General features: G+C 40.6%; 1 protein-coding gene across 5 annotated transcripts in view; it reads left to right on the forward strand.

The window, feature by feature from the left end:
• The window catches only part of sema5ba (sema domain, seven thrombospondin repeats (type 1 and type 1-like), transmembrane domain (TM) and short cytoplasmic domain, (semaphorin) 5Ba), a 233,363-nt gene that overhangs the window by 87,454 nt on the left and 124,045 nt on the right, over nt 1-21,864 (forward strand). For all 5 annotated transcript variants that reach the window (XM_084724799.1, XM_084724802.1, XM_084724798.1 and 2 more), the window contains one exon: nt 5,630-5,857. In XM_084724799.1, coding sequence (XP_084580925.1) covers nt 5,677-5,857 — 181 coding nt within the window. In that variant the 5' untranslated portion in view covers nt 5,630-5,676. The remainder of the gene's footprint in view (nt 1-5,629; nt 5,858-21,864) is intronic.

Below are 21,864 nucleotides of genomic sequence, written 5' to 3' on the forward strand. Positions count from 1 at the left end.
TGGCTGCTTAGAAATACTGAAAGCTCTCCATCTACATAGATGGAGAAACAAAATAATGCAAATGGGGGCTCTATCATTAAACCGAAAAACATACGTAAAAACACATACACATACAAAAAATACTCTCTTAGCAGCAAAACTTGCAATGAATAACAATGAACAATCAATTCAATGATCAATTAATTGGTCATTAAGATCAAGTAAAATTTAATCAATGTATGAGCATCATTTACAGAACTGTATTGTTCATCACCGAGGATGCTGACATCATAACCATTATAACTACAGTCATCGTTCTTGGTGTGGACGGCCCCTAAGAATCTGAAAACCTTGAAACAAGGCATATACTTAATGGTGTGGTGCCCCAGCAGAGTTTCACAATACCCCCAGTCCCCTAACCACACAGCCCTGTACATGGAGGCACCACCAGTGTAGAGACTGGAAATTTTTCACAATAAGTGTTCATCTTTCATGGTGGCTGTACTATTTCAGGACCGAAAAATTTCCTCTTTCTCTGCAGATACACCATTTTCACAGCATGACGGCAGTAAACCTGTCTCCTCACTGATCACAAACTTATTGACAAAGAGACGTGTCTGGACATCTATTAGTCCAATCCACACAAGTACCCTGTAAGTCCTTGGCATATAGTACACCTTTAATCGACTCATCTTATCCAGCAGGATGTCTGAATGACTGACTGACAGACAAACAGTGGCCCAGTGAGTCTTCTAAATCCACCGTGTGTGTGTGTGTGTGTGTCTTGATGGAGACAGCTCACCCAATGGTATGGATCGTCCTGGTTCCTTGCTGACAAACTGCTGCTAATCCAGAACACAGCAGGAAGGGAAATTGGATGGACTCTATCAGGCCTCTTTGGAGTGGCCTTGAAGAGTCTTGCTTGGTATAAAAACACACACACACTTGCATACAAGTACACATACGCACTCAGGAGAGGATGTTGGCGCACAGCGTGTGTCAGTCCTGCCCACTTGCTGTGACCCAATATGGTGTGTGACCAGCTGTCCATGGCTGGATCTTGCCAGTCTTCAGAGCTGAGACGGTCAGTGTGTGTGTATGTGTGTGTGTGTGTGTGAATGTGCGCATACATCTGGGTTTTCTTAAGTGTGTGACATGACTTTCTACAGACATTTTTGACATCCACACACTAAACTCACCCTGCTGCTGACAGCACAGTTCCCTCTGTGTGTGTGTCCATGCCAAGATAACTCATCCACCAAAGTCTGAACTTACAGCAGAGTCCTGGTCATCTGTCATGATCTCCTGCCCTGCCGCCTCTCACTCCAGCTTTTAGACTAATGAGAGGATTTGTAGAGTCAGCCTTTGACTTTCAGGACTCGCTGATTTAATGTGAATAAAGCACCTGCCAACTCCACTCCTATGGATGATATAGATAAAGAGGGGGTGTCCTAGTGGGGAAACATCATACCCGGTTAGCATAATGTTCTCGGTTTGATTTCACCCAGGAGAACCTTAATCACATGTCATCCTGCGCTGACTCTCCCCATGCTTCACGTCACTCTCTACTGTCAGGTATCAAATGAAAGCGAAAATTGAATGTTGCTGCTGAGGGAGTGATTTTGTGCACTATACTAAGGCAGGTCTCTCTATAATATTTCTGGTTGTATTGTACTGCTTTCTGCTAATGCTGCATCAATGCAGTCATGTCTCCTAGAAATTGTTTATATCCCACTAAAATTCAGCAAATACACTTAGAAAACAAAACAAAACACTGAGAGAAATGTAATGCCGACTAAATAACATTTTCTATTAAAGGGGTATTTCAGATAATTTGAAGTGGGGTTGTATGAGGTACTCATCAATACTCAGGGTATTACCTAATGTAGATGGCGGATGGCAAATCCCCAGTTTGGAGAAGCTAAAAGGAGTACCAGCGAAGAAGCTTCGTGCTGTGAACGGGGTCAGCAGCAAAAAAAATATTTTAGCCACTTAAAAAACATCCACCTAAAAAAATCAGTATCAGTTTAGATGTATATTATATTTAGCTTTCAGTGTTTTCAGCACTTTACTTTGCATCAGACAACCTTTTCTCATGGGAAACCGTATTCACATTAGCCAAATAGCGCTTTCTCCAAAACTACTTAACAACTAAACACCATAAGCAAAATCACAGATTTTACCTTTTGGAACAAGGCAGTTGCTGGTCTACCATTGCCTCAGTCTGTTAGTTTCTTTGTATCATTCATCCTGACCCTGTCCAAAGCAGTATACCTAAATCATGATATTTCCTTACCTTAACCAAAGTGCTTAAGTTGCAGGAGTCAGGACACGAACCCTGGCCGGTGTCACAATCCTGCACTTTATACATTCAGCATCTAAACCAACCACCTCATCGCAACTTCAGTGTGTTACAGTAAATAATTATACAGATTCTCCCCCCAAAAAAACATGAAAAGGAAACTAGAAGTTCAGGAAAAAACAGGTGCCCATCTGTCCAAAGTCTCCAAATTAATTAGTAAAGTCTTCACATTAATTATGAAACAAACAGACTGATCATGAGATGCTGAAAGTGAGAACATATAGTCACTCTTTTTAGTTTTAATTAACAGCACAGCTGTGATATTTTTAAACACTGAAGTTTATCTTTTTCACTTTGGTTAAAGAAAGTATCAGTGCTATTCAATTTGGAAAGTCACTCCGACTTGAGACAAAAAACAAATATGATTGATAAAGCCTAAATAAAGGTATTACATCATGTTTATGTTTACTATGTGATAAGGTGACTCAGAGATATTATATAGGAAAATTATAATGGTCCAAGGATTGAACCATGAGGGACACCACATGTAATCAAGGAGACAAGCCCATTCAGACCATTTTTTTTTTATCATTCAAATATGATGAGACATTATAGAGTCTTACAGTGTCAAATGCTGGACTCATGTCAAGCAGCACTGATGACAGAAATCATCTCCACCACATGTTTTCTTGTCTTTCTTTTTATGCTGTACAGTCAGTGATTTTTAAACTTATTAACATTAAGAAAAACCTGTGAAGACAGAGAAAACTGAGCTTGACTTTGAAGTGGTGTTTGATCTGAGAAATCCCACTGTGATGCGATCTTGCAATGGTTTTGGTAACGGGAAACAGAAACCAAATGCAGACAAGCAGCAAATGGCTGCTGGCTAAAAGATAGTTTACTTGGTTGTTGGGCTGGATTACAGCCTGCAAATGGGAGACAAGGTCAGTCATCCACTCATAGGTAAAGGTACCTGGGATGGATCAAAAACTAAGATAGCAACAATCAAATCGCTGAGGAGAAGCAAAGGCCTCTCATATTTTTCAAAGAATCAAACAGCTAAATCATCACTGCAGGCAGGTAGTGAGGCAGTCAGCTGATACACATGAGAGGAACATCGTGGGCAGGTGCTGCACCACTGGGTGGTTCCTAATCTCTTTTTGGTCTGTCCAAACTTAATGAGATCAGGTGTTTTCAGCTAACTAAAACCTGGAAGACACCAACTCTTAATCAATTTAATGCACATGTGTGAAAATATGCAGAGCTGGACGATTTCCAGGGACAGGATTTAGGGTCTAGAAAACAAAGACAGAACACACACACAAAACTCAGGAAGAGGTAGAGACATGAGAGGGAGACTATGTAGATGTCAATGGTGTCATCGATTTTTGAGAGTCTTGACTTGATGGTGCACTCCAACATTCATGCTTGCTCTGTAAACAACAAACAACTCTTTGAAAATCAGACATCTGTGGCGTAAAAGCTGCTGGCTCAAGTGGCCTGTGTGTGTCCTGGAGAAGAGATTTAAGCTTTTTTTTCCTGTTGTTGTGACGTTTCAGTCTGGTGAAAAATAGATGTCGTGTATATGTATGGCTGAAACTTTTTTGACACAGAACACATAATTTTGTGTCTGTCGATGATATCTTAATGATTCAGTGTGTAAGATTTACAGAGGGTTATTTGAAGAATATGGCTGAAATTGAAAATAATATTAAATAAATGTTTTAATTTTCATATAATAAATAAGAATCATTGTGTTTTCATTACCTTAGAATGAGCCATTTATATTTTCAGTGGAGCCAGTCAGGGACAGACAAATCAATAGGGCCCTGCACAACGTCCACTGTTGTTTCTCCTACATGTTGGAGGGTGAGGCAGTGTGTTTACAGTCTGGAAATGTACTGCTAGATGCCACGAAATCCTTCTGACTGGTCCTTTAAAGAAGCTTTGTTAAACACCTTATAAAATTGAAACAGGCCTCTATTTGGTGAGATCAGAAGAATCAACACCAGACTTTTTAGTCAGGGTCAAACACAAGAGTGTCTTAAAAGTCATAGAATATTCAAGTACACAATAAGAACCCTATATGTATGATGGCGGCCTGAAATGGCCGAACGATGGGCTCTAAATCTTGAAACACATCTTGTCTGGCTGAATAAAGTCTGGTGCAGAGTACATTAAAGACTTCCACCTGTTCCATCAACAGTATGTTTGTTGGCAGTAGTTGGGGGCCTGTTGACTCCACTGTTTGTAATGACAAACATGGGCACTCTGTGCATTTGCCTAATTAGTTACCAGCTGTAGTGAGAGGGATAATTGATTGCAGGGCAATATGGTTGATTTGCAACTCAACCAAGCTAATAATTTGTTATTGATTGAAGCATTAGTGAGGAAAACACTACAGAGAGATGTAACCCAGCCAAAGTGCTGCAGAAAGTTGATGCTCTCAGTTTTTAATCTACTTAAATAATATTACACCTCGCTAAGCTAACATCGTAAGGAGCGCAGGGCGGGAGATGATGAACTGCTGGTTTCAGCTCAGCACTGTAGACTCATATGTTATGACTGGAGGAGATTGCATTTACTCAGGAAGTACGAGTGTGTCTGTATGTGTGTGTGTTTTTTGTGTTGGAAACTGTGTGTGTGTGTCTGCTGGCTGAATCTGGTTAAATAATACTAGACTAGATATTATTCATGTGTTGATTTGCATCACATACAGAAAAAAAAACTCTTTTTAGTGTACAGGAATCAGAGTGAATAGTTGTGCAAACATTTTTCCAGCACAGCTCTAAGAGGCACAAATTTAAAGTGATTTCCTTTCTGCTTCACTGACTTGAGGAAACGTCTGCCTCATTGAACAGTCCACAACTGCATTCAATTTTCTCATTTTAATCAGCCATTAAATTAACTCCCAAAGTTTAATTGCACATCTTAAATAATTATCTCAAGGTTAGAGGTTAGGTATTTCTTTGAGATGGCTCATTGCTGAAGCATTAGAGTTTTCTCTGCAGTTTTTCCACTCTGTGTCCTTCATACCCTCTATCTCTCCCTCTCTGCATTTTAGTTTACTCAGCTTTATATCTTGTCTTTCCAGCCACCCTCTAGTTATCTAACATCCTTGCTTTCATCCCACGGTTATGTCCTTTTTACCAAATTTTATACCTTTGCATTACTTTCTTGCTCTGCTTCTGTTCCTCTATGCTGGATGCAGAGCCGGAAGCCCTCAGGAATTGAAAGTTGGAGAGAAGAAATGATTTTGAAGTGACTCAGAGAGAGCTGCTTTTCTTTTGAAGCCAAGTGTAAAAAATGTTGCATTGAGGTGCTGAGGTTCTCTCTTCTCGTCTGCAGCTGTATCCCAGAGGCCCACCTTGGCAGTTAGAGGAGAGGTCGTCACCATGACAGTGTCCTCACGGGACTCCACGCCCTCGTCTATGGCCGGCCTCTTCCTGCTCCTCCTCCTCCCGACTGCTCTCGCGCAGAACTCTGCTGCCCTGACAACCCCGACCGCGTCGTTGTTTGACCCGCTGACCCAACCAGAGTGCACGAAGAAAGAACATCCAAAGGTTTCCATTCAAGGTCAGACATCATCTATAACTACCGCCACTATATGATTACATGGACGCAAAAAATCTGGTTACTGGAAGAATCAGAATCTTTTTTTTTTTGTCGCTCTCAATGTACTTAGACAGGAATTGAATAGACACAATCTGACTCTCTGTCAGAGTTTTACAACAACAGGATTTTATCAGGCATAAAAGAGGTTAGCTATGCCCTAAGGACCCCTGTCTTACTTCCTGGTTTAAAAAAAAGCAGATATACTGCTCATGCATGGGCAAACTTTCTACTTTTTTGACAAGTTTATTAAATAGTATTGCTATCATATGTGTCTCTGCCATAACAAGGCAACTCTTTGGCCCTTTGAAATGAAATTTAAAAAATTAGCATTTACTCAACTCTGTAAGACGTCAACTCTGTTGGATAATACATCTTATGGAGTTGATTAATTAATTAATAATAAGAAAGGTCAGTGCCCTAAATAGATACCTGTATAATGTATAACACCTGAGTAACTGATTACTCGAAGTGGATGATTATGCACAGTATATGCATGTCTATATACAGTACATCGTGTGCAGGATTTGCTGTATATTGATAGTGACAGTGCACAATGATATGTACATGTTAAAAGCAGGACTGTGCATTTAAACTATAAAAATATAATCTGTAAAAATGTCACCTAGAATGCTGGTTATGGTCATTGTAACACCTTTGCTGACATACATCATGTCAGTAATCTAATTTCTCTTCTTATTTTCTACACTGTTGAACCATGGGTAGCTTATTTTAAGATTTCATATTTATTATCTGTTTTTTTACAAAGAACATTTGGACTGAGAGCAACGTGAGAGAACGGGCTCTTATTTACAGGCCAAGTGTGTATGAATTAAAAAAATAGTCATCTGTTCAGCTGTTGATACAGACTTATTTAGACTGAAACCTGCTATTCTTTATTTTAGTGTCAGTTTCGGTTTTTCAAAGATGTTGGATTTAATTATTTGAATACTAGGACGCACTGCTTTAAGTAATGATGTTGACTTTACTTTTGTTGCGCTGCTGCCACAGCAGTGTAAAAACCTTGCTAGAAATCTGATGAAGTGTACACATGGAGGAGAAACCTGGCCTCTCCATGGCAGAGATTTTTAAAGATACTGTGTTTTATTTTCATTTTGTGTGCGATTCTCACCTTCTGAGATCATTAGCAAAATCACTGAAAAGAAGTCAGACGGGATAAGAAACACGATCAGACAGGTTGTGAATAAACCCAAGGTCAGACAGGCTTCTTTGGAGAAGACACATGCAAACCGTAAAATTAATACTCAAACTTTCACTTGTAAACATCATTCACAGTTTATAGACATACTTTCTACTTCAACCCTGACTTGTCGTGCAGACACAATTTCCTTACAATGAGAGATTGTTACTCACATTCAAGATTACCTCCAAATTAAGTGGTTTAGATAAACTGTTGGCTGTGTTGCTGTGTTCCTAGATCTCAGCAGTTACTTTGGTAAATAAATTGTTATCATAACTGATAAAAATGAAGGCTTATGAGGAACATATGGTTAACCAGTGTATTTCCCAGCGTAGATGGTGCTACTTCCCCAGTTTGGAGAGGCAGCACGAGTACCAGCGTGGAAGCTAAGCAATGTACTGCTGTGGACGGGGTCAACATGCTCTAGCAACCAAAAACAAAGTAAAAAAAAGTCAATATCAGTTTAAGTGTACACTATATTTAGAATATTTTCACCACTTTACCTCGCCGTCAGACAGCCTTTTTTGACAGGGAATGGTCGTTAAATAAGACAAATATCACTCTCCAAACCAGCCAGACTTCTTTGGCAAAAACAACATTTTACCTCACAGAGCACTGGTCTGCCATTACTGCGATCGGTTATTTTGTTTGTGTTAATATGTGAATTTGATGTTTTAAATGGTAAGTTTGTATTAACACAAACAAATTAAAAGATTAAGACAAGTTTGGACCAGCAAGTGAAGTCTAGTAAGTTCGGGAAGAGTGATATTTTGTCTACATAGCAGCGGTTTCCCATCAAAAAGTCAGGTGACAAGGTAAAGCAGTAAAAAAAAAATATTCTAAATATAGTATACACTTAAACTGATTGATTTTTTTAGATGTGCCTTTTTAAGTGGTGTTTTGCTGCTGAACCTGTCCACAGCAGGACATTGCTTAGCTTCCTGTACAGATACTCAGACTGTTTCTCCAAACTGGGAGCGAGCCAGCCTCCATCTACAGCAGGTAATACACTGACGACCAAGAAGTACCTCATATAACCCCACTTCAAATAATCTAAACTACCATTTTGATGTTGAGGAAAAAGGAAAAAGAAAAAAGGTTGTTTTTAAAATCTTAAACTTTTCAACAGTCTGAAAAAAAAATCAATAGTAAATGTCAGATTTTGGTGTCTGGGCTATAGTTTCCTTCTAGACCAAACAGACCAGTGCTCAACAAACATACAGCAAGGAAGGCATTCTCTATTAACAGTATATTGATTGAAAAATGATATATAATGAACCCATCAGAGGGTCAATTTGTTCTCTGGCCATGCTCCAGGCTTAAGGCAGAAAACCTTTTGTGTGGGTTGCTACAAGGTGCTCCGGAAGATAAGTAACTGATGTGGAAGCAGAAGTTATGGAGTTAATTTCAAAATAAGCCACATAATGCATTTAACATCACAGGGTGACACATAAAATTGTGAGAATAAGTGAGAATGGGATCTACCATAAACCTGTACGGCTGTTGTGGTTTAAAATCTCTCTCATCGCCTCTTAACATAGGCAATGAAACGGTTTGTGCCTGCTTTATGTGTTTCGAATGAGGTTCAATGCAGCAAATTATTGCTATCATGTATCTTTAGGCAGACAGTTCCCCGTATATACTTGCCTGAGAGAGTTTAATATCTTTGGATGTAACAGTCTACACAGGTTTTCTATGTGCGTGAACATATACATGTCACGTTCCAGCAACAAAATAAAGTGTTTTCATAAACATATCCCTATGCCAGCTGCAATAAAACCACACGGTTTGGTATTCGGAAAGGTCAGCATGCAGCTATAAAAGAACAACAGAAAGCAAAAGGGGACAAGATAGAAATGATTGTGTAGAATAATGGCACTCACTATCTAGCCCGTTCATCTGTACAGTGGGCCAAGAAACAAGGTCCTCCTCGCGGCGTGAAATGGAACAGAACAGTTTGGGGCACAGAATCACAGATAGATATGGCAGAATGAAAGGTAAACACGCACAAAATTGCTGTGTTTATTTTTGAATAGGGTTGTTTGTGTTGCCTCTGCCCAGAGCGGTGACTAAGATTGGAGGACCAAAAAAATCACTGGTGGGGATCGAGGGCAGAACCACAAAAATTGAAGAGGTGGCCAGAAGGTTTTCTTGTGATTAGAAATACTCTACCCCCTCCAAACCGTATTGCAGACATTTCCTCAAGTCTTGTTTTTTCCTCCTTTTGCACGGCAGTATTGTTCCCCTCCAAGTCTCCCTCTGTGCTCGAGGGCCAGCTCACCCATGTTGTAGCTCTGAACTCTGGCTAATGGAACTGAAGATGGACATAAAGAGCTCTGTGCCATTTGGTCCTTTTATGCTGGACTTTCTGTGTTATTGCAGTTTTAAGTTTGAAAACTGGAGCCTCTTCCTATTGGATTTTCTCGTGAAATGGCTATTTTCATTCCTCACAAGGCCGAGCTGAGGTCACTTATATGCTCAGTCTTTGCTTCTGTCCTGCTTCACCCACCAGGCCTCCAGATGTCCAGATTAGCCCGAGCTCCGCCAGTGCTTCACTTCAAAGGCGTGCCGCTTGAGAATGGCTCTCATGGCAGGGAGCTGCAGGGCTGCTGGCCTGTCAAAGCGGGCAGAGCAGGGGCATTATGTGGAGGCAGCCGTATAGAAAAGGCCTGCACAATGAAAGTGTCAGCGAGAACCTGAGATTAGCCTCTGTGATTGATGAGCGTTTTATAGCGGCTTGTTGAAGCGCTACCTCAGTCACCTGGAGGAGGTCGGGGAACGGGCTAAGAAGATTTCACTGTGGGCATTCAGGAGTCTGTGCCCATCTATACATGCTGTAAGTGCATGTGCCTGTAATGACAAGTAATTGTTTGTGTTTGTCTGTTTGACTGCCTATCTAAGTGGGTTTTGTGTGGCAGTTAGTGTCTCTGTGTGCGATGCAGTGAGATTTAATTCTGGCAGTGTGTCTCTGAGCAGGGTGAAGAGATCCCCTGAGTCCAACCCTCCACTGAAGCTTGCTATCTGTATTACAGCCCTGCTTCGTCCTCTTGTTTTATGCATTTCTGCTTTGGCTTCATGAACGCTTGGTTGACAATTTACACCAGCCTGAATTTGTCATGTTGGGACAAATTTATTGATGCATTTATCACTAGTTCAGCAACTGTTTAGGTCTGTGGACAGACGATTAATCTTGAGTCTCTTCTGGGCCTTTGATAAAAGATGTACTCTCTTAAAGTAAAACTTTATTACAACTTACTTTGTTTTCAGACTGTTCTATCAGCTAAGATATAGGGTCAGTCTGCAAACCCTGATCGATGTTTACAGCTGACAGTTAGGGTATTAATTTTACTGTTCACTGTCATTTTCTTTTTCAAATAACTTTATTTAACCTGCAATAAATTATTTTTTTGGCACTTGGGGGCAGAGGAAACACGTTATGAACACTGACATATTATCACTGTTTGAAATTGGTATAGCAAACTTGTTAGCAAACAGTTGCTTTTTTTTTGCACCTGATGAACGCAAGTCCAATATTTACTCTCTTTTAGGTGTTTTTAGTCTCCACCATCTCTTGAGGCAAATATCTGGCTCTTCAGCTGTTAAATGCTCTGCTGCTCTGCTCTGCTTTTTCTTAAAAAAAAAACAAAAAACAAAAAAAAAAAACAGCTGCCAAAAAGGACAGTGAACTCAAACAGCTCAATTGCGAACTGGACAGCTACATAATGCTCTCAAAATCTCTGTAATGTTGAGGGGAGCTGCAGGTTCAGGTGATAAATTTCCACAAGTTCGTTATTCCAACTCCCTTCACATTGTCACATTCTTTTCAGATGTTCACACAGTCTTTATTAAGATATAAGGATTTACATAATATTCACACCCAAATGCAATAAATACTAGTTTCTGGACAGAAGTACATGTCAAAAAAGGAAAAGGGTCAACACGTTACATAATGCCCCAATGAATATTTATTAATAAAGTTCAAGATGGGTTTATACCCGAAACGTTGTATGATGTTAAATGTTCATGTTCATGAAGCATTATCTAGTGAGTGGACTCTACTTCTCCTTTTATAGCATAATAAAGAAAAATAAATTAAAATGGTATAGTTTATGGATACAGACTGTAAAATTTTACAAATTTTAAAGATTTACATTTTTAGTAAAAAAAAAAAAAAAAAAAACTACTGAAAACCAAGTGCCCTCAAGGTAACTTTCTTTGTGTGTGCAAATGAAGAAGAAGATTTAAAATTTAGAAAATGTATTTATATAGTGCTTTTCACAGACATGAGTCACAAAGTGCTTTACACAACCTTTAAAAACAAATACAAAAGAGGAGGAGAAAAGAGAGAACACAAGGAGAAAGACACAGTGTACAATGTGACAGCACACTAAAAACATAAGTGAGGACCTCGTAGATACAGGTCACACAAAACGCCTGTCTGCTGAACGTAAGAGTGGAGGCAAAGAGTTCCATAGTTTAGGTGCTACGGCCTCAAAGGCTCGGTCACCATGGGTCTTAAGGCAAATACTGATAGCAAATTTAGGTTATTGGACCTAAGAGGGCGAGCAGAAGAATAAGGGTGGAGAAGTTCAGCGATATAAGCAGGTGCTTGGTTGTGAAATGTTCTGTACGTTAGAGTGAGAATTTTAAAGTGTATCCTAAAAGAAACAGGGAGCCAATGAAGAGACTTGAGTATGGGGGTAATATGGGACTGTCTATTTGACTAAGTAAGTTATCTTGCAGCAGTATTTTGGATTGCCTGTAGGCGATCAAGGCCAGACATGCTAAGTGAGGAGAGAAGTGCATTACAATAATTGATGCGAGATGAGATGAAGGCATGAATAAGCATTTCTGGTTAAGTTTTTGAGACTACAGATCTTAGTTTATTAATATTTCTTAAGTGGACAAAACAAGATCTGGTCAAGTGTTTAACGTGTGTATCAGATCATGTGGATTGATGGAATATGACCCCTAAATTGAGCTGAGCATTGAGTTGCAAGTAATTTTCTGCTGTCCAGTCCCTAATGGCATTCAGACAATCACGGATCCTAGATAACCTAAAAACCTCATCGGATTTAAATGAAAAGAGGAGCTGATTGTCATCTGCAAATAAGTGGTACGAGATACAAAATCTGTCAATTATTTATTTATTTAGTTTAGGAGAAAAGCAGGGGCCCCAGGACCGAGCCCTGCGGTACATCACAAGACAGCAGAGAGGAGTCGGACACAAAGTCTCAGATAGAGATGGAAAAATTCCTATCAGGGAGATAAGAAGACAACCAGTCTAATGCTACACCTGATATGCCCACCCTGTCATGTAATCTCCTAATCAGGAAATGATGGTCTACTGTGTCCAACACAGAGCAGAGGTCCAGACGTACTAACACAGAACACTCACCTGCATCAGAGGACATTAGAATATCATTTGAAACCCTCAAGAGAGAAATGTTGAGGAGTGCTGTTTGCAAAACCCTGACTGGAACTTAAATAAATAAATATTGTGCCTCACCAATGCAGCAGTGAGCTGATTGGCCACAACTTTCTCTAAAATTTTTGATGGGATACATGTATAAAAATGTATACACACAGGTTTATAAGTTTAAGTCAGGATTTAAACGTCCTTCTCAAGTCTAAGAGAAATGATTGGTTTAGAAAATCATTTTGGACGCGTGATTTTTCTCCTGCACTGTTACAGAATATTAGAGAAAGATATGGTAGGATATAAATACTGTAGTTGACGTCAACAATATGTATGATCAGGAGAAGATGCAGCAGACAATCTAGACCTCTCAGCTATCAGCTTTACTTTGGCCTTGAGAGCATGTTTTTCACTCCAATCTGCTGGAACACAGCAAAAACACTCCAGATTGTATGTTTGTGTGTCTGCTGTTCCAGAAGACGTGCCAGCGTTTTATGTCAACCACACCACAGATGCATTGCAGGAATATGGCATTGGAATCACGTAACCTCCACCCACAGGCACACACTGTACGAGCCGCCAGCCCGCTCTTGATTTAGATGGATGATACTGGCTCTCAGCATAAGACCGTGGGGTCTGATAAGAGCATGGCATGAGGGCAGAGAGTGGAACGCTCTGAATCTAGATATGGAGTCTGTTTTGGGGAATTTATGGAGTCAGTTGTGCATTATGTTATGAGGTCCACCGAGCTGGTTCTTGGAATGTGTGTAAAGGGTCGGCCTAGTAAAAGAAATAGATAAACTCTCCACCTCTATCGCACCCGGCGCAGCAATATCCATCAAGGAAACAAGATGTTTCATAAGGGAGTATGTGTAGGAAAGTAATGGTTGACAATAAGACCTTTGGCTCAGGTACCACTACCCCCTCCTTCACAGAGAGAATGAGGAGTTGTCTGGATGGAGCTTCTGATTTGCTCAAATAACTCTGAAGAGAGACAAAGGAAGTAAAAAACAACTAGTGTCATTGCTCATTTCTTGTTCAATTCCTTGCAAATCTGGTCGATCCATTTGCTTTTTATACCCTCTCCTTATGCCCTGCCTGCCTGTATTATTCTCTCTACCCATCTTATCTCCCCTCCTCTCATTTGTTCTCCTTCTCCTCTCCAAGTTCCTCCTTTTTCTTGCGCCCTCCTTTACTTTCTCCTCATTTCTCCTTTTCCATCACTTTTCTCTCTCTCTCAGCCTTCTCTTTTTCTGCTCTATAATAGTCAGAAAAATGTATTGCACACTTTGTATGAGTCCCTCTATCTCTTTCATCGTTTGGGTAATGGTGCTGTCTTTTAGCCGTCGTGTCGCCATCTGAAGGGCTCTTGAGCATGAGAGCGGTGCCCCTGTAAGACAGTTCACTTGAAAGAAAAAGTATTCGTCATGAATTTCTGATCTTTTTTTTTTTTTTTACGTTCTTCTCTCACTTTGCCACCTGTCTCTTGTTTCCTCATTCATGATTACAGTGGTGGGCTTAATTGGAGTGGTGCTATCAGAGCCGCGGTGTGTTTGCAGCCATCAATCAGGTGGCTGAATAGAGCTGAGTTTAGAATGCCGCTGGGGCCAGCCTCTCACCCACTGTTGGTATGTCAGGATATCTGATGCAGGCCCCAGAGATAGCAAAGAGAAGCAGAGAATAGAAAACATTTAAAGGCTTTATTGCCACTTTAACTGAAAAGTAGAACGGCGGCAGGAAAATTGCTCTCTTTGCTTTTCTGTGTCCATGCTGTCTCCTGTTCCCTCGGATGGCCCCTTTTCAGACATGTGCCTCATTGTGTAAACGCGTTGGTAATTTCACATGCCGTCCTCATGTTTGAATAAGCCCATGAGTTACCTTTTTACAAAAATCAAGCCACCAAATTTACCAGGTCACACCTGGTTTCTTCTTCTTCAGCATTTCTCTATACTCCTTTAAAGCTACTGCAGGGAGTTTTTAACTGGTTATGAAAAAGTCTATTATTAATTAAGTTCATGTAAGTTCAATCAGGAAAGAGAAGTGAATAAAATAAAGATAAGGTTTATTATGACAGATGATTTGTGAAATATTTGGCACGTGGACTTAATTTAAGTTGAGGGGCGTCTGTGATCAGGGCTGCAGAAATAAACCCCCATGAAGTCCAGACACTGGTGGTGGTGGTTGAGGACTCTGCTGAGACTTGGAGGATGATGAGGATGATGAGGATGATGAGGATGATGAGGATGATGAGGATGTTGAATCTGCGAAGACTGGGTGGTGATGAGGAGGTGGAGAGGTGCACATAACATCAGCATCAAGGGACAACACCGTAAGCACCATATTCTTTTTTTCCTTACATTTGTTCAGTGGGTGTGTACTGTGACACTGAATTAAAGTCGGTCCCTGAGCAGCGGCTCTCATTTGTTCCTCAGACGCAGAACATAATTTCATAAAATGACAAAAATAGCCTAAAATAAATCACACAAAAAACAACACACGATGGACACACAAATTACCACTAGCCAATATATTCGTCCAACCCTACACTGTGCAGGAAGTCAGACACTGGAACGCCCTACAGAATCCATTTGATTTTCAAAATGAAACACCCTGTGGAGACTCCCAATCATGAAAACAGACAGTAAAAGAAACCATTTACCACTTCTACCAAATCAACAAAATCTAACCAAGTCAAGATAACTACGGACAAAGACAACAAAACATGGACTTTTGCAATTAATATTATCTCCGGCAGTATCTCTGATGTCCATACAGGATAAATCATTTTGATGGCATTTCTGAGCAGTTCCACCATCCTAAATTCTCTCTGTAATACATTTTTTTGAGTATCCTACCTGAAGAAAATTAAACCTGTTTCATCACTTAAACACCCCAATAGTCATCAAACCATAAAGGACTGTCCACACCATGTACCAACAATAACTATAAATGTATAGTTTTAAAGTTGTCAAGTGAAGGAGTCCACAACTCTGAAGTTGAAGTCCGGACTCTACCATCCACTTGAGAGCGATTTCTAAAACTATACATAGTTACATAAACAATACATAGTTCTTGGTGTGGATGGCCCTCAAGTTGCACTAAACTTTCTTACCAACTTCTTGCAATGTGAATATTCTGGAAAAAACACTTAACATTCAGAATGTGAGCAAATAGAAACCAAGTAAGAGTAACAAACGATTCAACTGCTGTCAGATTGCACAAAATAAGCAGCAGCAGTTTATTTTACTTAGTAAATAATGAAAAGAAGCATAATAACTTGCAAGGAGCACTTAAGAATGAATCTGCAGTATAGACCTGTGCACCAGTTTGCCTTTGTCTACGGGGATGCTTAGACTAGAACAAAATCCATCACTGACGAAGCTTGTTGGAAAACTCTTCATCACTATCATTATTTTTCAATTCCTTATCTCCAGGAGCACCTCTCCGTTCAAATATGACATGAACATTGAACACTGACGTACTATCCTTCACAGTTGTTTGAATAAAGTTATCGCTGAGCATTTTATGTTTGAACACCAAAAAGGTATCACTTTAATGGGTAGATGAAGCGGGCAATTTAACAGATATGATGTCTGAATGATTTTGATGATAACTATGTTTGGCTGTCTGTCACACTCTCTTTCTGAGAGAGTGTTGCTCACATTTCTGTCAGTTTTATAAAACAGCTACGGCACTGTGAGCAAATTGTCAGTAGCCTTGGATGTTGCTTCGCCATTGGTTTTGTGAGAAGCAGACAGACATCTTTACCGGTTGCTGACTGAGAGGCTATTAGCCTCCTGGCCCTGGCACCATTCCTCCTGTGGCTGCTCAGTCCCCAGTCTCTCCAGGCTCTTTCTCAGCACTGCCCATAACCTGCAGACCCCACTATCTGAGTTCAGTCAAGTGGGAGGAGGGGAAGGGGGAGGATGGAGCGGCGGAGGGATGAAAGGACGGAGGGATAGAGGGAGAGTTGTGCTCCACTGAGGCACGGCAGCTTCTCTCAAACTATCACCCTCCACAAGTCAGCCACGGCGAATCTGAAGTTAGAATAGGAGAGATAGTGAAGAACGGCACAGGCAAGGAGGGGTGGAGACTGGAGCGGGCAAAGGGCGAAGAAGAGTGATATGAAGAAGACCAAACAAAACATATTTCAAGGGATTTTGGCCAGATAAGGCTGAGGTGTGAAAAGATCTGGCACTTGAGGGAAAGTTTTGTCCCTTCAGTGCTGAACAACAATAGAAAATGCGGGGAAATGTGCCGTTCATGGTGCTGCTTTAGCTTTATTTACACAAAATGTGCTTACAGTAAATGGATATTGTATGTAAATTTGTGTATTGTGGAACAATACACGGTGTCATTATTTGGCCACAGCTCGCTGTTGAACGAGCTAAATCTATTCAGAAAGCAATCATATATGAGTTAATTGACACTGGAGGTGATCCTTCATTCACAGAATCATTTGCCAGATGGCAGATAGCAGCGAGTCTTCATGTGACCTGTTTTGTTAACAATATTGGATCGACCACCTTGCCCCGGAGATAGCCATTTTTAATATTGCCTCTTTTCAGCGTGTCTTATTCCCATTAGCAAGACATTGTGTTCCTGTGTACCCCCCTGAAGGAAAATGATGATAGACAGCTACCTTTAGCACAATATGTGTCATTCATAGCTCATTAAACAGTGCAGTGCTCGAGGCGAGAAATCAACTAGATGTCTGATTATAATGCTAATGATAAAAAAATGATATTGTGCAGCATGTTATTAGGTGAATGTTTGCTGTCCAACTGAGAGTAAAGAAGTAACGACGTACTGAGGTTAAGAGAAATAAACAATTTTAGGGCTGCAACTAGCAATTCTATTCATTATTGATTAATCTCACAAAAAAATTCTTGATATTTCAATAAGTTGTCTGGTCCATAAAATGCCCAACGTGACATCCTCAATTTTTTTTTTCCACAGCCCAAAGACGTTCAGTTTACTGTCAAAGGGCTTTTCACACTGCATTTAGCCCCAGGCTAAGGAAGCTATTAGCCCCAGGCTAAGAGAGCCTGCACAATAGCACAATCAGATCACATTGGTTAACCCCAGCTTTAGCCGAGAGCTCGTTGGCTCTGCTCCGGAGCAGAGTTTGTGGGATTATCCCCTGAAAATCAAATCAATCAGTGTGAATCATATAGCTCTAGGCTTAGGTTAGCCTTGGGTCAACAAAATGTTTGCGTGAAAGGGGGAAAGTTATCCCAGGGTTATGTGAAAAGCCCCAAGGAGGACTAAAGAAACCAGATAATGTTCTCATTTAAGAAGTCAGAGAAATAAGAGAATTTGGACATATTTTCTATAAAAAATTACTCAAAACAATTAATTAATTATCAAAATAGTGGCTAATTAATATTCCAATTAGTTGCAGCTCTACACAATTTTGCTGTAAAGTTTTTTTGTTGTAGAGTGTCATTCTCTATCAGTGGTTTGTTGTACACTTATAAGATTTCAGATATCAGTCAACGGCCACAGTGGTCTACAAGGACTTAAATGGATTTTAAAGCCATTTCCTAACCTGTGCACAGTATCTCATTTTAATCCCACTCACCCAATCCTTTAATGCCTTTAATGGTACCAGTTCTCTCATTTTGTATGCCATCTCTCTCTTTGTCTTTATTTCTGTCCCTGTTTGGCTTTTACGGAGCTCTTCTGGGTAATGCAAACATGCATAGCAATGTTGGAGGACTGAAATAGTGAGAGCTTAGGATCTGACTTATTTCACTTTTATTTACACGCACAGCCAAAAGTAGAGCAGCGTGGTCACCTGGTCACACACCACTGCAGTTCAAACCCTTAATGTGCTGGTACAGGTTTTCTTTTTTTTTGTTTTGTCTGATTTCTGCAGTCCAGCCTGTAGTTGTCGCAGTTGTTGATTCCTACTTTTAGTCTGTGGAGGGCGTAGACCATGATTGTTGGAATAGTGCTAGTCTGTGAAGCAATGTTGGCATGGTGGCCACAGTCTGAATTGCAGCTCATGTAACACACTTTTCCCACAGTCATTACAAAATAAACTGCAAAATCATAAATAATTTTTTCAGATCTACACACACGCTTATTTTCACAAGGTGAGCTATTAGGCCAACTAAAAATCTTGAAAACATCTGTTCAGTAAATTATTTTTGTTCCTTGCTTGAGAAACCTTTTTAGAATCGGGAATATAGTGGAATAAATGGCACCATTGTGGAACATAGTTTCCAGTTGTCTTAACATATCCATGGTGTAGACAAAAAGAGATGGTGTACACAGACCACAAGCACCTGATCCATCAGGAACTTCCCATCCAAATTTGTTCAATGAGGCGGAGCCAGAGGCACCACTGCCTGAAAATGGACCTGGACTTCTCAATGGAAAGAGCCACGCTAGCATGTCTGTGACACTGTGCTTTGAGCTAAATGCTAACATGCTAGTGCAAAGTAGGTGAAATAGCAAAATATTAGCAAGCTAATGTTTGCTAATATACACAAAACAGTGTTGCCGAGGGTGATGCAATTTTTTTTGCAGTTATTTGGTCATAAGCCAAAGTATTGATGATGGCGTTTGATTGTTGAAATGTAAGGAATCACCATAGTTATACCAATTCAATCTGAGGCAGACATGATTGTGTTTGCAGATTTCATGGCAGTCTATCCACGAGTTGTTGAGACATTTTACTCAAAACCACAAATGTGGAGCTCATGATCACCAAACTCATTAGTATTCTTCCTTTGGGGACCATAAATGTCTGTACAAAATTTCATGGCAATCCCTCCAACAATTTGTTGGGATGTTTCTGTCTGGACCAAAGTGGTGGACTGACTGACTGCTCTGCTTTGCCACCCATAATCATGCTGCTAGCATGGCTTAAAAATATGTATTTTACTGCTCTGTCACTTGGATGTCTCTATCACAGGGGTTCTCAAAGTTTTGATGACTTGAGTGCCAATTTAGTCAGCACATGACCGAGGGACACACAGGAAAATCCATGAGCTAGGATTTGTGATTGGTCTCATACTGGTGTTCACATCTTTGCAGATGAGGCAGATCACTTTTTCTGTCCCCTGAGGTCTTATGAATTAGAGTTGATCAATTTTTCCTGAAACCTCCTTCTCTCCTCAACCTGCAGCATTTTTTCCTTGGTAGCTGACTTTTCCATTTCACTTCCACATTAAACCGTAGAGTCATCCACCTAAATCGGTGACTTTAGTTAACAGCACTAGCAGTGATGACAGAAAGTAAATGCTGCAACTCTCGCAAGGTGCCACTAGTTGCCAGGAAACCAGTCATGTTCTACAAGTTGTTATTCCTAATCTGGAAGACACTTGTTAGAGTGGCTCAGCTTGATGCAGTAGCTGAGTAGTGTGTAGATTTTGGCTATTGAAAGTTGAAGTACTGAAATAGAATGATTCAAATATGATGCAGGCACTTCATGTCACATCGGGGCTGCTTTTGGTGCCCTGGCCCCACTTTGAGAACCCCTGCTCTAGCAGGTTGTTACAGTACTAAGTGTTCCTTCAGCTAAAATTTGTGCCATCAAGTGCCAGATTCTACTTTATACCTTTTATGTACACAAAAAAGGTACACATATGATCTCAGGAGGACCCACTATGCCTATTATGGTACATCTGTGAAACCTTTCAGGACAAAAACCCTATTTGAGTTTGCAGCATGCCCCTAATGGCCGACACCATCATCCATCTTCCCAGCTCAGAGATGGACAAAGTTTGATGGGCCAGCTGACAGAATATGGAGGGACTAGACAAAAGTAAGATAGGATCTTTAACAAGCCTCACCCTCGGAGCTCCAACTTGAGGAAATCTCACATAACATGCTGGTGCTAAGCAGGTATGATCTTTACCATGTTACCACCTTAGTTGCCAATGCTATTGTAGTGCTAATATTTCCTAATTAGCACCACATATAAAGTGAAGCTGAAGCTTATGCAGATTAATTAGTTATTTAATGATAAACCAAAGTATTTGATCTGATGATGGGTTGACATGAATGTGTATGCTAATTTCATGGCAATCCATCCAATAGATGTTGAGACATTTTACTTAAAACTCCAAATGTCCACCTCATGATGACGTCATTAGGAGTCTTCTTTGGGGGACAATGAATATCTGTACGAAACTGCATCACAATCCATCCAATAGTTGTTGAAATATTTCAGTCTGGACCAAAGTGGTGGACCAACTGACTGACTGGCTTTGCCTTTCCTGTGGCTCTAGCTAGCATGGCTCAACACATCTGCTGCTTACTGCTCACTCTTTTCAGTACAAAAATCATGTTTAAGTTTGCAGCATACCCTTAATGGCTGACACCATCCTCCTATCTCAGAGACAGACAAAGTTTGATGGGCCAGCCAGCAGATGAGCTCAGTGGCTCAAATTTGGAGGGATTAGATGAAGGTAAGATTGGATCTTTATCAAATCCAGCCATTCCTCTGAGCTCTAACTTGTGGGAATCTCACATTCCATCAGGTTTTAAGCGATAAACGGATCGGATTGCTGGTGTTGTGTGGTTTTCTGTGTGTATGTGTGTTTGTTTGTACACACAGAAGGTTTTTTTTTTTTTTTTTTTTTGGATCCACAGTATGTTGTGCTTTCATTCCCTCCGCTCTATAATATGTTGGCATTTTCCAGCTTTGACTGCTCTCCATCCGGACTCGGTCTAATAGCGACTCAGATCAGTCGGGGTGCCACTTCACTCTGCCCACATGCTGGCTGTGTGGGAAGAAGCCGAATGTTTAAAAACTGTTAGATGGAAGGAGATAGAAAGGTTGTGATTTATGTCTGTGTGAGACGAATGTCTGCAGCCACTGTCCTCATCCTTCTCCTCATCCCTCTGGCAGCCACGGGCTAATGCGTTAATCCGTCTGCCTGCCGATTGCAGAGGGGGAAAAAAAGGACACCATAATCGTTCATCAAGTCCAGCTTGGGGCCCGTGAGTCAACCATGAGGGAGGGGGCTTTCATATTCATCCTGCTTTATTGTCCCTTCTTTGCACCGCCACCCGGCCAGACAGTTATGAGGGAAACAAGTGAGCAGCGCCTATAAAACCACTTGTAAGCAGGAGGATAAATGTCAGTCAGTGAAAGACCCCTCACTGTCTGGAAGGCCTTTCTAAGAGAGTAAACAAGCTCAGGGTTCACGAGCTCTCTTGCTTCTGAATCAAACTCACAGCTTTTTTTTAATAAGCTTTTGAAGAGATATTCATGATGTGGGGAAATGTTTATATGAGCGTAATGCTTCTCAGGATTTCAAGTGATTTATGCTCCACATTAAACTCTCTGAACTGAACGCTAACAGCTCCTGTTTTTACTGTTAGGAGCATAAT

Source organism: Lutjanus erythropterus, chromosome 8, assembly GCF_056507025.1.
Source record: "Lutjanus erythropterus isolate fLutEry1 chromosome 8, fLutEry1.hap2, whole genome shotgun sequence".
Classification (NCBI taxonomy): domain Eukaryota; kingdom Metazoa; phylum Chordata; class Actinopteri; order Lutjaniformes; family Lutjanidae; genus Lutjanus; species Lutjanus erythropterus.